Below are 15,730 nucleotides of genomic sequence, written 5' to 3'. Positions count from 1 at the left end.
ATTGTATTTATTAGATAAATATAGGTTTGATCAAAATTTGTTTCTCCAAAATATCATAAGCAAGAGCATGACATCATTACGAAAAATCATATCAACAATAATCTTTAATTAATTAACTGTATAAAATTTTATTGTGCAAACTCAATTTTTTTATTTAATTATAATAATAAATTTGAGCTTATAAGCCTTTTCATGAAATGTAAGAATTATTTGTATGTGAGATCAAAAGATAAAATTTAGACAATACAATCATATATGAATATATGAATGATTATGATTAAATTATAAAGTAATGTGACTTTTTAAGAAATTAATTAATCATTAATTACTTTTAATACTAATTATTTGTAAAATGTTGTATAGTTTAAATTTATCTATCTCATTTTCTAATTATAAACACTCTTCCAATTAGATATGCCTATATATGTGTGTCATGTAATTTTTTAAGTGATTATTTGATCATTAAATTACTTTTAATACTAATCATTTGTAAAAAGTTGTATGATTTAGATTTATTCATCTCATTTTCTAATTATAAACACTTTTCTAACTTGACACATCTATATATGTGATGTCACTTTTTAAGTGATTATTTGATCATTAAATTACTTTTAATACTAATCATTTGTATAAGGTTGTATAGTTTAGATTTACCCATCTCATTTTCTAATTATAAACACTCTTCTAACTTGACACATCTATGTGTATGTGTGCACGTTTGATAAGAATCAAGTTACTTCACTTAATAATTCACATGAATTTTAACAAGTCAACCGTTAAATTATAATTTTTTATTAAATAGATCAAGTAACAAATTTTTACTAAATTTAAAAGTTATTTAACACTTCACTATATAAATTCAAATTAACATATAATATAATTTTATGAATATATGTTAATTTGAATTAATGTAACTAAATATCAAGTAGTTATTAAATTTTGTAAGAAATTGTAAACTTAATCTATTTACCAAGATATTTAAAATTAACGATTGAATCATTAAAATTTAATGTAAAACATAAGTTATGGAGTGAAGTAACTTTATCAAATGTTATTCTTAGAATAAGTTGATTCCATCTCATATTTTTTAAAAATCTATAAACTTGATATATGCATTAAAAAATTTTAATTTAATAGTTAAATTGTTAAAATTTAATGTAAAACATGATTTATAAAGTGAAGTAAGTCTAAATATATTTACTCTTAGAGTAAATGAATCCTTCCACACACATATATTTGTTCTTAATATATTATGAGGTGAGATTTACTTATTCTAAGAGTAACTCTAGACATACATAACTTTGAGTATAATTAATTTACTCTATAACCCATGTCCTACATTAAATTTTAACAATTTAACCGTTGAATTAAAAGAGTAACTTTAGACACATAACTTTGAGTATAATTATTTTACTCTATAACTCATGTTCTACATTAAATTTTAACAATCTAACTGTTGAATTAAAAGTTCTTAATACATAGATCGAGTATACATATTTTAAAAAATTAAAAATTATTTGATACTTTATTTTGAAAAGAGAAAATAATTTCATTTTATATCATATAGCCGTTACAGCAAGAGATTTAATAGGAGAAAATACTAACAGTTCTATCATATTCACCTTACATGTGTCTTCCACCAGGATACTTGATTAAAAGAAATAAAACTTAATTGGGCCCAAAGCAATAAACATTAATAATAGTCTTGAAGCCATGTTGGTATTTGAGTCTTACGTTTGGGCTTGTTGGACTCCTTTGTTACTAACAATCTCTCTCTCATATATATATATATTGTTGTATGTAAGCCCTCAAAATGTCATCCCCGGGTACAATTCCTTTTCTAAACTTCAGTCTTATTCTTGTAAATTATCTGCATGTATTAATTAAGTTCATCTAGACATATTAAGTAAAAATACCAAAATATTATCTACAACTTTAAAGGATGATACGTGCTATAGTATTATTCTCTTTTTGACATTCTCACTTCGCTTTTGGCATTATATAGTACTACTTTCTTACATAGATTGAAATATGCGAGTAGAGGATTTGACAGCATAGATGATGTACATTTAATTGTAGAGACTAAGAAGTATCTTATATGTTCATTGGTAATTTGGCATTAACAAAATTAATGATTTTGTATGAATAATAGTTAGTTCTGCTCAATCTATATTGAAAACCATCATGTGTCTCTAATGTGCCGCCTATGATTTTGTTCAGAGAAGATTTGCGATTTTCTATTTTCATTGTTTTTGTTAAGAAATTTTCAGCAACAGCAAACTTATAATCTCAATATCTCGTAATTGATGTAGCATTATATAAAAACGGTAATAATAATAATAATAATAATAGCATGTAAAGCATTATTTTAAAAAAAATCATTGAAACTTGTATACCGTCTTCAACAACTGGTTTTCTTTACCACTAAAAATGGCTTACTAAAACAAACACTGAAAAATCGCTCCTAAAAGTTTTAACGTTCCGACTAAGACTACAAGCATTCATCAAGATTGTCCATTTTTGTCAAACATTTTTTATACTGTTTATAACGAATATGACATTATAATTAGTTTTAACTTTTCCAAGTGCTCCACAACATACTTAAAAGTTAAATTGCATTAAACTTCATTGCCCTTTTTACAAAAAGAAACCGGGATTTTTAGCAATAAAATTCAAGTATGTATATTACAAAAATTTAAACTTCAGGGGGCTAATATACAATAACGATACTTAAATATTGGAATTCTTCCCAGGTCATACCCCCTCCCCTCCCCACAGGTGCTTCGACTAATCTAAATTGATACTCAAGGATCAAGTAAAAATAAGGAAAAATTATCAGGGCAAAGATTCATTTTCTGATATATTAATCAATTTGTTTATAATATTGAATTCTATAATGGCTGTTTCCAAAACTACCAAACAAAGAAAATCAGCTAAGTATTTAAGGGTAAAATACATGAAGCACCGGACTCGCATAAAAGGATCATTATGCCATGTTAGGTGTAAGTTCTCTAACCCTAGCACAAATAGGCAAGATCGACAAAAGTAAAAAAGTGTAACAATCTTAATCCATATGTATTCAATAACATTTAGAGCTCCAAACCATCACAACCCTCAAAACTTAAGCAGCTGCACTCGGTACTGTAACTGATTTTGAGTCTTCTGCCCGTTCATGCTCTTTGTTAAGCATCTGAAATCACATTACAATATTAAAAGACACGAATCACAGTATATCAGTGATGACTTAGAAACATTTCACTAGATAAGCTTGTCTCATTTTTATAGATATAACCCATGTACCCAGTAAGGTGTAAGCAGAGAACGAGTTCATCAAGTGCCTAGCTTACCGAATACTAAACCTGACTACACAAACGGAGGACTAATTTTCTCCAACCTTGCAAAATTATTATTTTTCATAATATCATAACAAATTCTAAATATGAAGTAATCAACAACCATCGATGATACTTGCAGAAGAATTCAGGGGAGTGTATCTCACCTTGTTGTTAATCAAGTTGTGGAGTGCTATTACACTTCTGATGAGAGATGAGAGGTATATTACTAGCATCATATCATTTGTTTTCACTACACATGGAAGACAGATCAACAATTTAATATGGATATTCTAGAAGAAAAAAAATGATATTAATCAAGTCACAAATCGTAACCTGCGAAAGCCTTGATAAGATCAGCAACATTAAGATTTGGTAGCAGGTTAAACACGTCCTAACAAATTGCAACGAGGAAATGAAATGGTTAAAAACAATAATACAGCATAAGCATAAAAATAAAATTGAAACAAAATGTTTCTATTATTCCTGCCAGCCATTTGCTACGTATCACATGGTTTCCTGTTTTTTTACAAAAGAGCCAAACAATCAGCATTTACTAAGCAAGAATATGAGAAACAAACCTGCAGATGGTACAGGATCTCATGGTTTAATGGAAGCTTTCCATCAATAACAAGGTCAAGGTAACTCCTTATCTCTTTAAGCCTTGCATCCAAACCCTTCAAGGCTGTGAGTTTTGCACTTACCTATGTAAAAATTATGTTGTCCACACTCGGCATCAATAAGGATAAGTTACAGCAAAAAAACATACAACAGAAAACAAAGGAAAAGGAATAAATAAATAAGAATAACTTAAAAGGGAAAAATAAAAACCTCTGTCGCAAGGGTGCTAATGGTTGTATCCTTCACATCTCTAAGCAAGTGTTCCACTCCTGCACAAGGGTATGAAGAATTAAAAAAAAAAGAAAAAAAAAAGGAGAAATTGGTTGCACATCTGTATGGATAAAATTTAGAATTTTCACATTATAGTAGTTTTAGGTTCATTGGCATGAAATACCTATTTCCTCAACTTCATGAGCAGCAATCTCTGATGGCACGTGCACAAAGACCTTTTGACTTTTTTGAGTAGCATTCTGTATTCAGAATAAACTATGTTGAGAAAACACTAGCTTCCTTCCCACCATCATATACACTTTATCAAAGACATAAAGGACTTGTGTTCTACCTCTTTAACCTCTTCAACAGCATAATATGCTTTTGTTGGGATTCCCAATTCCTTAGGTTCAACATCAATTATGACCAAAACAGGATTTGGAACATAGCTGCAACAGTTTTAAGCTTTGATCAATTTGGATAAAGATTAATCAGGTATACAAAACAACAGATGACTACAATAAATACATAAACAGGCAAAGATGTTTCAATCAATATATGACAATGATATTGATGAGGGTAAAAAGGTAAGGAAGTTGCGAAGCCACTTTATATTTTGAAGTAAGACAGGGAAATATAAATGCTCAAATTAAGTGAAGAAAACAAAGCATAGAAATATCACTCCACAGTCCACAAGAATTCGGCCAAGGTAGTTAAAATCAGGGAGGTAAAATTGCAAATAATAATAAAATCACAAATCAAATCATAAGAGTTTACAAAATTCATAATACATACATATTCATAATCCGTATCCTATAAATGTCATGCATCATATTCGTAAGTCAAAACTCATAAAGTAGTAAAAAACTAAACAATTCCAAAAACACAAGGACACAACACATACATTACAATTAATAAAACTAGGAACACCAAAAACACAGGCTCAAACAGAGGAAGAAGATGAAGAATAGCAATGGCCCAAAGCCTCAGAAAGAGGAAAAACAATGGACAGAAGGGTTCTCACAACAATTTGGGTTACCAAGAAAAAAATAAAAAGTGGATCAGTAACAACAAAAGAATCAGGTCAAACATCCAAACAGGTTACCAAGAAAATCTCAAAATCAAAGATAGCATTTCAAAAAAAAAATTTAATACATCTTCATAACCTATATTACATAAATGTCATCCAAAACACATGCACACCACACATTACAACACGTAAAACTTGAACACCAAAAACGGAGGATCAAACAGAGAAAGATGGACCAAGAACAGTAATGGCTCAGATGGAGGACAACAATGGCCCAAAGCCTCAGACAGGAAGAATGGAAGAATAACAAAGGACTGAAGGAGAGAATGGTTCACACAAGTATTAGAGTTTGCTGATTCACCAAATCAAACAAGAGAATGGTGCAGTGTCTGTGTGAGTAATGAGAGAAAAATAAACTGGTCGGCAAAAAATGAATCAGGTCAAAGTCATGCATCCAAACGGATCACCAACAAAATAGCAAAACTGAAGGATTTTAGTGATTTTGGGATTTACATCCTAATATTAGAAGGATTTTACCGCAACATGGATTTTAACTACAATTTGGATTTGAATTGCCTAAAGGGATTAAAGTCATAAAACCGTGGATTTTACGGTTTGAATCCAGATGTTAACTACCATGAATTCAGCTCAATAAACTTACTCATTAAATAAGCCATGAATGTCAAGGTCATTTTCACGCAGTTTTGGACCTGTGCTATACCACCCGACGACATGCTCCTTTGCTGTAAATCACACAATAAAGGAACATGTTCAATAATTAGATCAGATATATTTAATCAAAAAAGAAATACAAAAGGAAAATTTTCCCAAGTGATACCATTTATTCTTTTAAACATGGAAAACATGGATTCGTGGTAATTGTGGTCAAGAAACCAGATGCTTGGATCCTTGTCATCTTCTTCAAAGGGCACTGTCAATTCGATAACCAAGTAGTGAGAGAGAGAGAGACAATTCACACACTCCATTTCGTGTTGACATGCCTAAATCGCGCAAAGAATCACTCCAACAAAATTCACATTGGAAGCAGCAATGTTATACGTTAAATTGGATATCCAACGTGGTAAACATACCAAAATGAAGCAAACTAGTGTGAATAATGTTATACATAATACATAATAATCATGGACACCCTTTGCTCTCATGATATACAAAGCTCGAACTTAGTACCTTGTGCATCCTAACCCCACCACTAACGACTAACGACAAGGGCAAGCCTGATTTGTGATTCAATAGGTCAGAAATTGGGGAAGCAGTGGGCAAGGGGTAATTATAGTATTATTAATTTTGAGAAAGTGGTATTAGGTCTTGACATAGATGAACAATGAGTGAAGGAACATAATTGAAATAAAAGAAAAGGGTACTAAAGTATAAGATGGAGAAGAAGAATTAGCAATGCGGAGGTTGGAAAGGAAAAAGGATAGATCGGCACCGGCGTAGCTGTTGGTGACGTCGACGGTGCCTTTGAAGGAGGAACCGAGCAAGACGCCGACGACGCGTTTGCGAGTGTCTTTGGCGACTCTGTTGTAGTTGTCGACGATGCTAAGCAAGACGAGCGGGTGAACTACCACCTTCTCGATTGGTCGCGACGAGATTTGCTGCGTCTTTATCACATCCATTGCAATTCTTTCTCTCTTCTCCCTTCTATTCTTTTCTTCCTCTGCTTGGCCTTCTTTTCTTTTCCTGTTCCATTTCTCCTCTTCTTATTTAATGCCTCTAACTCCTTTTTCTTTTCTTTCTTTTCTTTCCACACTCCACTCTTTTCTGCCCATTGCCCAAGTATTCTTGGGCCTATGGGTCGGTTTCCAATGTCTCGTTAACGATCCACTGGCCCAATTACCCTCATTCAAAAACTTATTTTTAATAATACTAATTGAGACTAATATAAATTTGTCTATAATAACATTTTTAATAATCATTTTTTATTTATCTGTTGGATTAATAAAAATGTTTTTATAAAAAATAGTATCAGATATATGATACTATGTTCTTAAAATCAAAATTTTATTTCTGGTTTTATTGCAATTAATAAATTATTTTGAGTGGTGGTGGTGGAGACACACATATATGATGCATAATTGGTGTTAATAGCATGATATGAAAGGCTGGTTGGAATAAAGAGCTTGTGTTATGTGGTAATAGAATTTGCATGTCATGTTCGTAGCTTTTGGAAAAGTTAATGGTGCTACAATTTTAAGTACAACACCCACAAACTATATGATGGCTATGTTAATATCATATTTTCTGTCTTCTAAAAAATAAACACTTGTGTCGGTTATAATAATTTATCATACTCTACTTAAGTAAGTAGAAAATATATTTTTATCCATACAAACACATAATTAAATTTAAATGGTTATTAACCAAAATCACCTAAAAACTAGGGGAGAGTTAAAAATATGTTTAAAATTATATAAAAAAATATATATTGGAAATTGTCATAATTATTATGAGCAAATGAAATGTGTAATTCTTCTTTATTAATGGCACTAGATTTGCTTATTTATATAATCCAATCTATGAATTTTGTCTCACTAAATTTAACTACATAAAATTTATGAAACATGAAACTTGATTAATGTTTAAATAACCAAAAAAAAAAAAGAATTCTAAATATGATAAAAAAAAATATGTAAAAAGTGAGTCTCATAAATTATTAAAAAAAATTACTTTAATAGATTTCATTGCTTTTATGTAATATATCTAATCAAACAAGTTTCACAAATCAGTCAAAACAAAACTAAAATTACATTCTAAAATTGAAAATGAAACCTTTAAAATGAAATTTTAAATTTAATTTTTTTTAAGGTAAACGATCAAAAATATATTTTGACCTAAAAGATATTAAGTTATTATAAATAAAAAAATATACTTATCTACATTATATATAAATGGAATGTGCACTTTTGGTGTACACATTTTTATATCTAATTTTACTGCAATAACTACTCCAAAAATCACTTATATATATATATATATATAATAATAATAATAATAATAATAATAATAATAATAAATGTTTAGTGTCTTTTTTCTCTAATAAATAAAATAATATTATATATAAAAGAAATACATGCTTTTGGTATGCACATTTTTGTGTCAACTTTATCTCTATGATTATCCTAAATTAGTATTCTTTGTTTTTCCATTACTATATTTTACGATAAATTTAATAAAAAGTATTTTGTTCTGTAATTTGACTCATTTTTGGATCTTACTATTAAATCGTAATTTGTAAATTTTATATCATAGTTTACAATTTTATGAATTGGATATTTTGGTTAATCATGTATATTTTATTAAATTGTAGTTTGTAAACTTTATATCATAGTTTACGATTTCATGAATTGGATATTTTGGTTAATCATGTGTAATTTGTTAAACCATAGTTTGTAAACTTTATATCATAGTTTACGATTTCATGAATTGGATATTTTGGTTAATCATGTGTAATCTTTCATCGGTCATAACTATGTAATTATCATTTTTAAGGATCAATTATAACTAACTTATTATTAGATTTTGTGTTAATTTATTAGTTGTCAAATAAAAATAATTTTGAAATTTATATAAACATAAATTGAAAATTTTAGAAAAATACCACAGCAATCTAAATATTTTTTTCAAATAATTATTTTATCTAGTACCTTAATCATCAAACTCCACATGTAGATAACCAAACTCCACATGGAGTAGAAGAAGGTCAATTGAGATCATGCTAAAATCGTCCGACTCACAAAGGTTTCATTCATTGAACTTCCTCATAACATCCTTTTGAACAAACACCTCTAAATTCACTTGTATGAAGCACAAGTGCAACACCAATGCATACTTATCATCTGCCATTTTTTCTTGTTAAGCCATACCAATTTAAATTCATTTCTAAATATTATTAATCTTTGTTGTCAGATGACCAGAAAATGGTAACTAACAAAAGATCATGCCATCCTTATAAAAGTATGAATAACTCGATTAACTTGTATTTAATCGAGTTGTTAAATTTTCCTATTTAATTATGGAAACTTCTGATATTAAACTTTTGTAACAATTTTGAAACTTTAAAAAATAAAATAAAATACTCTGGAAATTAATTGTTAAAAAATCGAGTTGGTAGACGATGAGGCAAAATATTCTCAGACTTCTTCATTGCTAAAAAATATATTTTACATCAATACAATTTAGAACATTTCTGTCTTTCAATAATAAAAAAGTACAGTAATGTAATTTACTTTAAATTAAATAAATTTCACAGCTAAGACTAGTAATAAAAATACATTATTGTTTATTTATGATTCTTTAACAAAGAGTGTTAATAACCCACTTTCTCTACCCATATGCCGGTGACTAGTATCTTAGTAGCTTAGACTCTTTAAGAGTATGACAACCGTGTGACCCATGATTCGGTGGGTAGAGCAACCCCTATTATTAAGTAAAGGACAACAGTTGCTCGACATATTGAAGGATGTTTTCGATAAGAGTGTGAGACTACATAATAACCACATTAAAATTATTTTCAGTTACTTAAAAACTCATGACTTGATTATTTGAACAATTCATATAACTTGAGTAGGGTGCAAATGTGGACGTCTGATTGTCATAATTCCTAAATTGTTTGTATATTTCTCTACCCTGCCTTAGTAGTTAAGGCTTATTGGAAGTAATGCTTAAAAGTAGCCTTCCCCTTCCACTGACAGAATAGCAATCCTTAATAATTAATTTAAACAATTTTTTTTACATTAGACAATTACTTTAAAACAATGATTTAGACAACACTCTTCAATTAAAAGTCCAACTTTTAAGTAACAATTTTAAAACATGTGATCTACAAGATGTTCACTTGCTTGAGATCGAGGGAACACCAAATCTTCCAGACAGAGGGGGCGGGGAATGCTGCTGAGATTTTCTGCAGCAAAACTGCATACATGCCAAACAAGTGAATTTCCACTTAGCTGAACCAAACTATGAAACAAACTACCCCTGGCATAGAATATTCTGCTGTGGCTAAGCAACTTCAAGCCATTAAAGTAATCAGTAACCATTCCTCAGAAAATTCCACCTCCCCAAATAAATCCAACTTGTTATTTTCCACAAACTAGAAAATATAAAGTTGAGCAGTGCTCATAAAAAACAAATAAGTAATCGGAAAGATTTACTTGCAATGTTATTAATAAAAAAGCAATATCATATCCATTAAAATAATATATATATATATATAAAGATAAACATAAGTTCACACTGGCAACCCTTACATGATCCTAGTGGTTGATGCAATGGCACAAGACAAAAGTGCTCATTGATTGGATAATTTGCTCATCAACCCCAAATTGTCTGTCTCTCATTTTGTGCAACTCATGATGCAATAATGTTCCATTTCTATTAGTAATTAAAGAGAATTTGTGAAATAAGACATGACAAATTGTTACAATCCATCCAGCATGACCCTCTATACCATTCAACCTAGCACAACTGCATACATTCATGCAGACTCATAACATTCATGTGTAAGAAAAGATTCATAACATTCCATAAGAAGACTCCACATTCACTCATTTGTAAGAAGTTATTGCTTAATGAAAATGCAACATAAAGCTTGTACTTTTAAACCCTATTCATCCATTACACATAGCACTAAAAGAGCAAGAATCACACAACTAGGCTTCAAATCTGAATCAAAACCAAAAGAAAACCGAGCTTCACAAATCACAATCATAAAAATTAAAACCCGTCTCAAGTGCTGCAATCTTAAAGTGAAACCAACTTTATTTCATTTAAAGAGCAGTAGCAAATCATGAGAAGCAGGAAACAAAACATAAAAACTACAGCGGTGATACATTCATCAATCCAATACCAACTTCAGTAATCTACATACATATACATATATAAATAGCTATATACCATTAGAGTGAATCGAAACAGCCTTAGAGTTGCAAACCTCAAACTCAGTAATCTACTCGGTAATCGCTGAAATCGTCGCGGGCGACGTCGTTCTCGACCCTCTCGGCGATTCTGTCCTCTTCGTATTTGAGTCCCTCTTCGAGAGCGAGGCCGCCGAGGGCTCCAGCAACAGCGCCAACAGCGAGGCCAGTACCGAGGCCCAATTTGGGAGCCCCCTTGGGCTTGGGGTCGTAGGCGGAGGAATAGTCGAGAGGGGCGGAAGGCCCAGTGGGCCCAGCGTAGCGGTCAAAGAAGGGCCTGGGGGGAGGGGGAGGGGGGGGGGGCGCCAGAATAATAACCGGGGTAGTATCCAGCATAGGAGTCAGGGTAAGAAGTGTAGGAAGAGTAAGGAGGGGGAGGCGGGGAGTAGCCTCGGTAGCAGAGGAAGTTAGGGTTAGTGTTAGGGTTAGGGTTTGGGTAATCGAGGGATTGGGGGCGGGGGAGGAGGCCGAGTTTGAGGTGGATCTTGCCGTGGGGACGGCCGGAGGGGCGGGAGAGGGGGAACTTGCGGAGGCGGGAGGAGTCGTGGAGGTCGTGGAGGTCTTTGAGGGGGAGGCGGAGGGTGGCCACCAGGGGTTTCGGGGTGTCGGAGGGTTTGGAGTGGAATATCTCGAGGGTGAGGGAGGAGTCGTGGAGGGGGAGAGGGAGAGGGAGAGGGAGGGCGAAGCGCTCGTTCCAGACGGGGGAGGTGGACCCGGACTCGTCGGATTTCGTCGCCAGCCGCCGCTCAGGGTCCACCCAGAACACCACGTATGCCTTCAGATCGCCGTTCTTCCAGTTCACGTTCTTCAGGTGCTTCGCCGACACGATCGTCAGGTCCAGATCCACTGATTTCGACGGAGGGGGACGCGATGACGCCATTTTTTCTTTGCTTCCTCGCTCGCTCGCAGTCGCAACTCCCAGTACGCTCAGAAAAGAAGCAGATCAGATTTTTTTATTTGTTTTTTCAATCACTGTTTTGTTATCCACTTCCTTTGGTTTGGTGCTTCTTTTTTACTTATCAATATATGTATAATTAAACATAAATTAACATAGTACTTAAACATAAAATTATATTTATTTTTTAATTGAAGCCGTGTCCTTTACGCAAAACTACGGCTAGTTGGCTTGCATTCTATCCCACCGTTACAACTAGTATTAAGATATATACTAGATAGGTATCCTAAAGTCATATTCAAAAAGTAAAAGAATAACTTGGCAATTTATTAGGTATGGTGAATCGCTGATGGGACAATTTAAGGGGTTTGGCTTTCTCACTCTTCGTCTATCCAATTGCAAAGTATGAAACGGCTTCGAGATCAGATTTCGAATAACTAATAAAGATAAAAGATTAAAATCTTAAGCCCTAATCTACATTGTTTAACGAAGAAATGTGTGGGAAATGGTACCAAAAGAAATACAAAATTACCTTGTATAACGAAGAAATATGTGAGAATAGCATCAAAGGTAATTAAAAAAAATTAGTTAAATGAAAATAATTAAGTAAGAAAAATAGAATACAGATTAAATATTTATTTTAAGAAACATGAATAGAAAATAAAAAATAATAATATTATAATTATTTGGTTTGAATTTAAAAAAGGACAAATTTATAATATAAACAAATTTACTAATTTATCTTTCTAAAATTAATTATATAAGATATTTTCATAATTAATTTTTAATTGATTAAGAGACTAATAAAAAATATAAGGACTTTCGTGACATTATTCGAACATTAAATATAATCAATTGATTGCACTCAATGAATGAGGCATTTCAATTACTTGTAATTAACTAAGCATAAACTTTAATTGATTATAAGTAATAGGTTATTCGTGCATTTTTGTAATTATTTAAACATGAAATTTGCTTAATCAAGTACAACAAGTGCAATGACTAATTTAATTGCTTGTAATTAATTAAAATACTAAAGTTGTATTACATTTAATGTTGCAGGGAGGGACACCTTTTAACCCTCATACATAATCACAATAATAGAAATAATAATAATAGTTTGAAAATACTTCCTTTAATAATTAAAAATTGAGAATAAAATATATGACATTCAAAACTCAAGAAATAACATGACTAAAACTAAAGCGATTACAAGGAATAATAAATAGTGCAAAAACATTTTCTAAAAACAAGAACTAGCATTCTAATGCAAGAATAGTAGGAAAAAAAACTTTATTTAAAGTTTTGATGTTACATCCTATTAGAACAATCTCATCAACAATTTAAACTTCTCCAAAGTTAAAGTCTTCAGCATAAACATACCAAAACAAGACACAAAGAAAATAGGAGAGTTAAAACATATCACACTTTAGCCACTAGTGTAGAGAATGATCGAGTAGTCACGCATATACAACAACATAGCTTAATCATACAATAATTAAGATTAATTATTCCATTAATAACAATATAAGAATCAAGTTACATCATAACAATACACGTAGAAAGACATACTACTAGGATCTAGTTGAGATAGCTAAGCCTGCAAGATACATCACATGCTCATGAGAGCAGGACTAAGACTCTCAAATCAAGTTATCTCCAAGGTTGGTTCCCAGACTTTTATACAAGGGACCTTTCCTAACGATGTATTTCATATCATATCCTTCAAAAACATTTTATGCATATGATGGATGTCAAACAGTCTTTATGCATAACATTCAGATGGTCTTATACCATAACACATCACACATCTTATCATATCACATCATGGTTAAGCCTCACTTAAACTTCTCATCATATGATCCTCGCAGGATCCATACACATCAAATGCATCAATGTTAAAGCACATCAATCAATTCATACATAGCTCACAATATGTCATATCAATGGCATACTCATACACTATAATCAGTTATTAAGTAATACAATGATTACACAACATCATCAAATACACCTCAAATAAAAATCACTATGAGATAGTTTAATCATATGTTATCACTTTAACCATAGCCACTAAGATCAATGTCACTAAGAATTTCTAGCAACTTTATCATTGTCACACATGAATTCCTTAGATATCACAATCATTAGAATATCTCAAGTCATTAACAATCAATTTACATCATAACCTATTAACAATTGTTTTCTACCATAATTCATCATTTCTAAACATTGATATAAGTACCTCAAATCATTCATAAGATCAAACACTTAAAGGGTAAAACTACTTATTATCTTCATTACAAACTACATTTCTACAACTTAACCTTCTAAGACATTGTGTGATCCAAACATCCTATCTAGAGCTATATATATGATATCAAATTGATCTTAATTTTATTAGAAAAATAAGATAATTATTTCCAATTTCTATGTTGACCCCAAAAGCTAATTATGTCATCTATTATTTAAAAAAAATATACAAAATCGTAATGTTTCAGCCTAAACTTTATAGCTTGACATCCTCTCATTAATTTAATGATAACTTGATTTCTAGACTTATTTTTTAATTGATTCTAACGAGATTTGAAAGCTAACATTTAGGGCGATAACTTTTATGAAGATTAAAAAAACCTAATTCTGTCATTTAAGTTTTACTCGAAAGGCTCACAACGTATATATGTTACATTTTGCGCACAAAATATGAGGTTCATCTTTTAACTCACATAACTTGGTCATCCCATAACATTTTTATGTGATTCTCGAGTTTAAATTGTAACCCAAAATGTGTACTTTTAACTCAACAATCGAAACTCAATTTCATTAATCACACATAGAGGAATCATATAAATACCAAGGTATGTTCTTACCAAAATTTTCAAAACAAGGCACAACCAACATTCATATTCTTTTTTCACAATTCAATCGGTAAAAACATAAATTAAAGCCTAATACTACTCAATTATACCATCAATTACTTGAATACAACATCAATTTCACATTCTAATTACATACTCTTAATAACTACTCACATAATAATCACTTAGGGTTCTCACAGGAACCTATAGGCAATTCAAATTTCACAATTATATGTTTATTCACAAAATTAGAGACATATAAAACTACACCACATCAAATAGAACAATAAAAAAAAATCATATGTAAGATCAAAAAATACATAATAAAATTATTTGAGAAAACCCCCTTCATATAATACAAGCAACAGAGAAGAGATTGGGGACAAATCTCACTACCTAACATACATTTGATACTCAGAGTGAGATTACTCACTCTCTCTTTATTTTGATGAACGCTTGATGAAGGACGTAGATCTTTGAGGTATTCTCCTATGAGCTCTGATTCTCCTTCACATTATTCGGAACGAGAGAAAATGAGAAGCGTAAAAAATAAAAGAAAGAATTGTTGTGACCCATTTTTAAAAATTTAAATCTTTAGTAAAAAATACTTTAAACATAATTATCTTTTTCTTTCCATTAAATATTAAAAACTTATGAATAGGTAATATATCAAATAAACATATTTCTTCCAATCTAGATAATTATAACAAGATACAATAATTAATTAATAATTAACAAATATATAATATATAAAATAAATCTATTTCTTTCAATACAATTATAATTAAAATAAAGTATATAAACAATTACAATAAAAATACATACTTTTTTTCAAATACTTATTATAACAA

The 15,730-nt window shown here is 30.9% G+C and overlaps 2 protein-coding genes across 2 annotated transcripts; both read right to left on the bottom strand.

Moving 5' to 3' along the window:
• Positions 1–2,832: 2,832 nt before the first annotated feature.
• Positions 2,833–6,926, bottom strand: LOC109794385 (26S proteasome non-ATPase regulatory subunit 7 homolog A). Its single transcript, XM_020353835.3, has 10 exons — positions 6,644–6,926; positions 6,032–6,124; positions 5,855–5,936; positions 4,516–4,612; positions 4,348–4,423; positions 4,164–4,222; positions 3,914–4,036; positions 3,669–3,726; positions 3,500–3,585; positions 2,833–3,190 (listed from the first exon to the last, which is right to left on the bottom strand). The coding sequence occupies exons 1-10, from the start codon at positions 6,828–6,830 to the stop codon at positions 3,122–3,124; spliced, it is 930 nt and encodes a 309-aa protein (XP_020209424.2). The 5' UTR covers positions 6,831–6,926; the 3' UTR covers positions 2,833–3,121.
• Positions 6,927–10,953: 4,027 nt separating this feature from the next.
• Positions 10,954–12,146, bottom strand: LOC109797780 (Calcium-dependent lipid-binding (CaLB domain) family protein). Its single transcript, XM_020357918.3, is given in 2 exon segments — positions 10,954–11,423; positions 11,425–12,146. Coding segments are annotated over 2 exon segments (855 nt in total). The 5' UTR covers positions 12,007–12,146; the 3' UTR covers positions 10,954–11,150.
• Positions 12,147–15,730: the final 3,584 nt, after the last annotated feature.

The sequence above is a fragment of the Cajanus cajan genome, chromosome 3 (assembly GCF_000230855.2).
Source record: "Cajanus cajan strain Asha chromosome 3, NIPB_CcT2T_4, whole genome shotgun sequence".
Lineage (NCBI taxonomy): Eukaryota > Viridiplantae > Streptophyta > Magnoliopsida > Fabales > Fabaceae > Cajanus > Cajanus cajan.
The sequence above is the reverse complement of the archived record's forward strand: the minus strand, read 5'-3'. Positions and strand labels throughout refer to the sequence as shown.

Coding starts and splice junctions, on each gene's coding strand:
- LOC109794385 (XM_020353835.3), bottom strand. CDS start 6,830: ATGGATGTGATAAAGACGCAGCAAATCTCGTCGCGACCAATCGAGAAG. Junction 5,937..6,031: donor CATGTTTAAAAGAATAAATG/GTATCACTTGGG, acceptor TGTGATTTACAG/CAAAGGAGCATGTCGTCGGG. Junction 4,424..4,515: donor CTGTTGAAGAGGTTAAAGAG/GTAGAACACAAG, acceptor TTCTGAATACAG/AATGCTACTCAAAAAAGTCA.